This window comes from Fukomys damarensis, unplaced genomic scaffold (assembly GCF_012274545.1).
Source record: "Fukomys damarensis isolate Sample0158 unplaced genomic scaffold, DMR_v1.0_HiC HiC_scaffold_27, whole genome shotgun sequence".
In the NCBI taxonomy this organism is placed as follows: domain Eukaryota; kingdom Metazoa; phylum Chordata; class Mammalia; order Rodentia; family Bathyergidae; genus Fukomys; species Fukomys damarensis.
Window position 1 is genome coordinate 31,892,938 of NW_022900939.1, and position 7,787 is coordinate 31,900,724.

Below are 7,787 nucleotides of genomic sequence, written 5' to 3' on the forward strand. Positions count from 1 at the left end.
TTTTTTTTTTTTTTTTTTTTTTTTTTTTTTTTTTTTTTTTTTTTTGGTACCGGGGATTGAACTCCTTGCACTTGGGAGGCAGGAGGCAGAACTGCTGAGCTAAATCCTCCCCCCACCCCAGCTGGTTCTTTAAATGCAAATGATAGAGAAACTGGTTGTAAAGGCTAGGGGACAGGGCACTTCACATTGACCCAGGGACGGGGAGGCTGTGGCATGGTGCTGCCCCCTGATGGCAGCACACACTGACTGCAGAAACTTCAAGGCAAACAGATGAATTATAGGAGCCTCTTTTTCCTATATAAACATATACTTTTTTTTCAAATTTCCAAAATGATCATGTAGTAGACTCTTAGCTGCACTGAGATCAATTTTCGTCCACCACTTCTTTGTTTATTTGTTATGGGGTCTCACTATGCTGCCCAGGCTGGTCTCAAAAGATCCTCCTAGGTCAGCTTCCCGAGAAACTGATACTACAAGTGTTGGCACCACGCCTGGCTGAGCCCCTCGTTTTAAATACAGGCAGTGTCTGAGCCCATGTTGACTCCTGTTCTGTCCTCACTGACTCTCCTGTCCCAGGAAAGACCCCAAACCTCAGCACATCCCTGCAAGTGGCACTGTGACTGCCACGTCATGTGAGGAAACTGCAGCTCCAAGAAGGAAAGGACTCCCTCGGCGAGGAGGCTAGGACGAGCCCTGGATCCCAAAGGCCTGGTGGGTCCCTGGCAACCAGCTCCAGCCCCCAAGTTTCGGTGACTACAGCCAGGAGCAAAGGGCTCATGGTAGGAGCTGGAGCCTGGGAAAGGGTGTCTCCAACTCTTTCACCCAGTCTCTGAGACCAGGGCCACCTTAGGGTCCCCCAACCCTAGATGGCTGAGCAGAAGGAGACCTGGGACAGATTCAGGAAGTGCACTTGGAATGTTATCTGCAGTAGGGCCTGCCAGTGTATCCACAGCTCTGGGAGGCCAGGGTGTGGCCTAACCTCTGGAGACAGGTGACCCTGGGCCTAGGACAGGCTGTCCCGCCTCCACAAACAAGGTGATGATCATGCCTACATGCAGGGCTGTACTGTGACAGGGACAGTCTGGGGAGGGAGTGGTTGGCAGCTGTTTACCCGGCCTTTGTGCCCATTCCACACATGTAGACACTAAGGTTCCCAGTGAGACCAGCCTCCTTCAGCACTGCAGGGTGAGCCTGGCTGTGGGTCAGGGTCAACACTGCCTGACTGGGGCTGCTGCCCACCTAAGATGGGCTGGGCCTTCTCACCCATAGGCAGGGAAGTGAATGGAAAAAAAAGCAACATTTTGACCTCTGGAAGATGCACAGTGCGGAGCTGCCGTGTGGCACCGGGATGACACTGGGCCTGGACTGCTGATCCCTCCTTGCTCAGCCCTCCCAGTTTGCTCCTGCTCTACTGTCATGCTACTGTATGCTGCCACGTGTTGCCACATGTTGCCATGGGTTGCCTCCTAGAACCTTCCCACCAGCTCTGGCAGGGGCCAGCAGGCATGATGACATATGGAGAAACTGAGGTACAGACCTGGGACCATTCTGGGCCATTCCAAAGAGACAGCTTTAAGCGCAGGCAACCTGAGAGCCCAGCCCAGGTGTGTCACCTGCAAGCTACCCTGAAACATCAGGTGTGCCATCCTGAGATGACCGAGGGCCAGCAGCCAGCTCCTCCCAGCACACAAAGAGAGGGAACCCGAGCAGTGTGTGGGGTACCCCCACCCCTCACCTCCTCAGCACCTGTTCGGCCTCCTTGTTGGTGAGGACCTGTGGGTAGTAGCGGTTCAGCTGAAGGACGATTCTGTCCACCTGCTGCTCACTCAGGCGCCCCTGGCCCGTCAGGTATGGTGTGTCCTGCACCAGGCGGTCACAGTAACTCTGTTCTGGAACAGACACGGGGAGTGCTGGGCATGAGCCAGTGCAAGCCTAAGGGGCACCAAAACCAGCAGCCGTGGAGGCCCCACGCCTGCAGGAGAGAGACAATCTCTGGAAGGCACCTGAAGAATTGTGATATCCTACAGGGACAACTGCCCCAGCATGCCAACCCACTTGGGCAGAAGATGCAAGTGGGCAGGAGGTGCAGCAGGAATCCAGAAATGGCTGCACTCCCTGCCCTCTCTTCTATACCCAAGAGCTGATCACAGAAAAGAGACTTTCAGGGGTAAAGAATATACCTTCTACAGGGCCACCCACAGGGCGGGGTTCCCTGAAGGCCAGGACATGGGCTCTACAGCTCCCCTCAGCCACAAAGATGCAGAACACAGGGCTCAGTGTGACCTATGCCAGCATCAGCAAGGGACAAGGCATGTCTGGAAGGCTTTAAGAAGCTTCTGCCAGCCGCAAATTGGCATACCTTCCCAGGGAGTGGGCTGTTTCTTTATCTTAACTCTCACCGAGTCACCCCTAAAGCACATCCTCCCCTTAAGAATGCTCTGTGGACAGGCAGGTCTGTCACGCTGAGGGCAGCGTGGAGGTGGGCAGGCAAAGGGAGCACAGGACCCCCATGGGAGTCAAACAGGTACCTTGCCCTATGTATCTCCAGCCATGTGTCCTATTGCCCCAAGCACACAGGGGCTGGAGGAAAGGACTTGGGGCTTCGTTACTACGCTATTTATTTATGTGATTGAGGTTATGTTGGTATCAATTCAAATGAGATTGTTATAATCTTAGGATACGATATATAATCTTCATGTTAATCACAAAGAAATATCTATTGAATATAAACAAAATAAGTAAGAAATGAGAGAATGAGAATCCATTACTACAAAAAAAAAAAATCAACTCAACACCAAAAAGGGCAGAAATGAAAGAAATCAGGGTCCAAAAAGCCATAAGACATACAGAAAATGCTGTCTACAAGAGACTCATTCTAAATCTAAAGACATGATTAAGTTAAAAGTGAAGGGCTGCAAGAGGGCCAGGGATTTAGCTCAGTGGTGCTGCTGCCTGCTTTACAGGTGCAAGGATTCGAGTTCGATCTCCAGTACCAAAAAAGAGAAGGGATGCAAAAAAAAGACATTCCATGTAAGTAATAACCAAAAGAGTAGGATGACTACACTAATATCAATTTTTAAGCAAAACACTGTTACTAGAAAAAATACATTATATATTAATAAAAGGGTTAATTAACTAAGAATATATAATTATAACAATTACAAATATAGGCTGAGGCAGGAAGTCACAAGTTTAAACCCAGTCTTGGCAATTTATTGAGACCCTGTCTCAAAATAAAAATAAAAAGGGCTGGAAACATAGCTCAGAGGTACCGTGCCTGCCTAGCATATATGAGGCCCTGGATTCAATCCCTAATACCACTGAAAAGGGGGTGGAGAAAGAAGAAGAAGAGGAGGCAGAGGAAGAGGAGGAAGAAGAAAGGGAAGGGAAGGAAGAAAGGAAAGGACAAAAAGCACATAAAAAGATGCTTAACTACTAGTCATCAGGGAAGTACATACCAAAACCACGAGGAGATACCACTTCATACTCATTCGGATAGCTATATATTAAAATTGCAAGTGTTGAGGAAAAAGTGATAAACTCTTGTGCATTGCTGGTGGAAATGCATCATGGTACAGCCACTGTGGAAAAGAGGATGGCGGTCTCAAAAACTTAAACATTAGACTTATCACAGGATCCAGCAATTCCACGTCTAGATATATACCTAACCAACTGAAAGCAGATACTCAAAAATACCAGCGTGCCAGTGTTCATAGCAACAGTATTCAAAATAGCCACAAAATGGAAACAACTCACTCAAAAGATAAAGGGGTTTTCATGATGTAGTATATACATATGTACAATGGGATGCTATTCAGCCATGGAAAGGGATGAAATTCTGACACATGGATGTTACAGCCTGGATGAACCTTAGTGTAGTAAGCCAGGCACAAAAGGACAAACATATGATCTCATTTAGATAGCATGCTAAAAATACTCAAATCCATAGAGATAGGGCGTAAAATAGATGTTACCAGGAGCTGGGTACAGAGAAAGAAAGGAGAATTACTGTTTAAGGAGTAAGTACAAGTTTCTGTTTGGGATGACGAAAAAGTTGTCGGAATGAAAAGTGGCAACAGCTATCCAACATTGTAAATGTACTTAGTGTCACCAAAATGGTTAAAATGTTATATTCTGCATATTTAACCACAATAAAGATGAATAAATTATGGTTTATCTATATAGTGAATTCAGCACTAAAAAGAAATGAGTTGTTAAGCCACAAAAAGACAAGGAAGAGTCTTAAATGCACATTTCTAGTGGAAGAATTCAGTCATACAAACCATATGATTCTAATTATCTGACATTACTGAGAAGGCAGTACCATGAAGACAGTAAAATACGTGGTTTCTGGGGAGGAGGTGGGATGAGTAAGTGGGATTCAGGCAATTTTTAGAACAGCGAAGACTTTCTATGTGATATGGTAATGGTGAATAAGGGACATTATGCATTTATTGAAGCCCACACCACATACAACTTAGGGAGTGAACCCTAATTTCAACTCTGAACTTCAGTTAATCATAATGAAGTAATACAAGTTGCTAAAAAAAAATAGGGAAAATGGAAAGGAGCAGTACACAGGACCCTCTGGACTATTTGCTCCATTTTCTATAAACTAAAATGGCTCCAAAAATAAAGTCATGGAGATGGGCCCAGCTTATTTGGAGGCTGAGGCAAGAAGTTCGCTTGAGCCTAGGAGTTCAAGGCCAGCCAAGAAACACAATGAGACTGTTTAAAAACAAATAAGTAATAAAGCCAGGAGTGGTAGTATACACCTCTAATCCAGCACTTGGGATTCGGAGATAGGAGAATTTCAAGTTCAAGGTCAGCCTGGGATACAGAGTGAGACTCCATCTCAAAATATGAACCAATAAAAATAGTAAACGAATAAATACATAAATAACAAGATGTCTACTAGTTAAGGAGAATATCTATTTGGAAAATTCAATTGTTTATTTTAAAAATGGGGGTCACAGAAGACAGATTAACCCTTAACTTGGGCAAATTACGTGGGAAGGGTCACAAAGGACCTGAGTGACAGAATGTCCTGTCTTGATTCTGTCTGGGCTTTTCACAGGTATACACATTTGTCAGAATTTATCAAACTGTTCACTAAAAATGAGTACATTTGCTCGTCAGTAGATCACACTTGTATGGTAGACCTTTTACAAAATAGGGTTATCACATTGCAAAAGGTGGCCTCTTCTCTGGTTTCATCCTCGGGGCACTGACTCAACAGGCTTTTGTCCTTCTCAGGCCAGGTGTGGTGGGTAGTCTGGCTCGAGCGCCTGCACTGTCTCTCACCTGAGAGCTGAGATGAATCCCCGTGGAATTTAGGGAGCAATCCCATGTGCCAGGCATTCAGCAAGCCACCTATAACCCACATTCCTCCACCAGCTCTGCAATGTGAGTACAACTACCACCTTCATTTTCAGATGTGGAAACTGGGGCACAGCAAGGAGATAAAGTACCTGTTCAAGACTGCAGCCAGCCAGGAAGCGGCAGATCTGAGGTCAGAACCTAGGCGTAGCTGTGTTGGGGTCACCTCTTGACATCCAGGCTGTCTGCCTCTCCTGTTAGCATACAAGTCAACTGTGTAATCTCAGGTGCATGGGTCTGCTCTCTGCCAGACAGGAGCGAGCTGGAGGCTGCCTGTCTAGCACTGTCTCCCCAGTATGTATATGCACAGGGCTGTGCACACAGTTGACATGCACGAATGAGATCTGGAATGAGTGGGTGCTGGTCCAAGGCCCAAGGGCGAAGTCTGTTGGTGAACAGTAGCCAGTGCCCTGCAGTGGCTTCCTCCTACTTGGTGAGCCGCTAGGCCAGCTGGGCCTCTGCTGCCTGCAAACCATGAGTCACAGGAGGCCTGAGTCACCTGGCACGGGCAGCATAACCCAGAGGCTGAGGCCGGCTGTGTGGCTCCAGGGCTGTGCCTTCCTGCAGTTCTAGTGAGCTGTGCATGCCAACCACACACAGGCAGTCACCGGGAGACACAAAAAGACCCAAACAAGGTCCACGCCTTGTGCTAGGCCCTGGTAAACAAGGCCAGAACTGTTTTCATGGGATAAAGGATGGATTTCTCTGCACAAAACCCATAAGCCCTTGCCAAGCCCACACCCTCCCCCGCTCCCAGTTGGAATCAGGACCATGAATCCCAACCTTGGCACCCTCACCTGAACCTCCTGAACCCAGACCAAAGCCTTCAGCCTGGCATTTGAGGCCCTGAGGCATCTAGCCCCAACTGTCCTCACTCAGCCCCCCAGTACAGAGTCTTCCTCCATGGCAGCCCCAACCCTGCCACACTATCTGGTACCTAGGTCCCAGTCTGGGAACACCTGATTAATTTGTACCCAGACGATTGTTCTCCTCCCCAAAAGCTTCCCTGAATCCCCAGGCCCACCTATTCCACAGCACATGAGGCAAGTCATTTCTTGAGCATGTGCTCTGTGCAGACACCATCCTCAGTGTTTGTCAGCAGTGGTTCACACACACATTCATTGGCAGAAAGGATTGGTGGAGGCAGGCCCCAAGTCCACACAGAGGGGCAGTGAGCCCAGGACCAGTCTTCAGCCCTGCAAGGCTGCCCCCCCCCACAGGCCTGGGTCTCCATTTCCCACCCCAAAACGAAAGTCTAAGAAGTGTCTAGAGGTCCAGTTAGTAGGTGATAAGGAGAAAGGGTGCACATTTCCACAGTCAGACCCTACAGAACCCCTGCCTGGCTGTGTGGTTTTACACAGTAAGCCTGGAACTGTCTGCTCCCCTAGGGTGGGCTGCCTCAGACTTGGCAAACATCGGGTCCTGGATGGCCCCTCGGAGGCCAACACAGCTCTGAACACATCCTGGTGATTTCTCTAAAAAAGCTGGGAAATTGGGGTCTGGGCAGAAGACAGACATACTAGGGCCAGGTCTCATGCTGCCTCGGCCACTGGACAGCAGAATGGCCTGGGGCACGGGTCCCATCTGAGACCGTCTCCTCATCCATACACAGACATGATATTTCATATGTCCCCATTCAGGACCAGAAGTGCCCCACACAGGGCCTGGTGCACAGTAGGTGCTCAGAAATGGTGGTCCCAAGTAAATGTTTGGAGAGAAATAAAGGGGAACAGGTGGCAGCTGGGGTCTCTTTTGGCCGGGTCCCACCAGGTTCCCTTCGAGAACCTATTTCTGTGTGGGACTCAGGTCTAGACTCCATTGAGTTCAGAGAGAGGACTGGAGACTCATGGGACCACCCTAATTCCCTGGGCAGAGAGTGAGACACTCAGGAAGGTGTGGCCCAATACCCTCAAGGGTTTCTCTTCAAAGGGCAAAACCCAAAGAGCAGGGTCGCCCTGCTTAGGGGCATCAGGAAGATGGGCAGATCCCCAGACCAGACAGGCTGGTGAGAGGGTGGTTGATGATGGAGCCCAACAGCCTTGGGATGTGGGGAATCCAGTCGCTGTTCCGATTGCTCTAGACCCGTCTGGGATAGGGATGTGCGCGGCTGGAGTCCCGTGGGCCCCTGAGGTAAGGGAGGGAAGCGAGGCGCTGGCGTCCAGGGGGTATCACAGCCACCCCAACTCGCAGCACGAGTCCCGCCTCTTCGCGGAGCTACTGGGGATGTGCGTAGCATCTCCGTGCCAGGCCCTCCGCCCCGAGAGCACCATTTCCTACTCTCAGACCTGAGCCCATCCCGGACTCCGCCCTGACCCACAGCTGCAGTGGTCTGGCCGCCGCAGCGGTGCACCTGCGCCCGAACTCACCTGTGGCCTTAGCTCCACGACCTGACCCCGTGCCCCGACAGC

At 49.4% G+C, this 7,787-nt stretch overlaps 1 protein-coding gene across 1 annotated transcript in view; it reads right to left on the reverse strand.

Annotated features, from left to right (window-relative positions):
- Positions 1-7,785, reverse strand: part of Card19 (caspase recruitment domain family member 19) — a gene marked incomplete at its 5' end in the record, with an annotated part of 11,049 nt that extends 3,264 nt beyond the window's left edge. The window contains 2 exons of the mRNA XM_010607637.2: positions 1,747-1,889; positions 7,746-7,785. Coding sequence (XP_010605939.1) covers positions 1,747-1,889; positions 7,746-7,785 — 183 coding nt within the window. The remainder of the gene's footprint in view (positions 1-1,746; positions 1,890-7,745) is intronic.
- Positions 7,786-7,787: the final 2 nt, after the last annotated feature.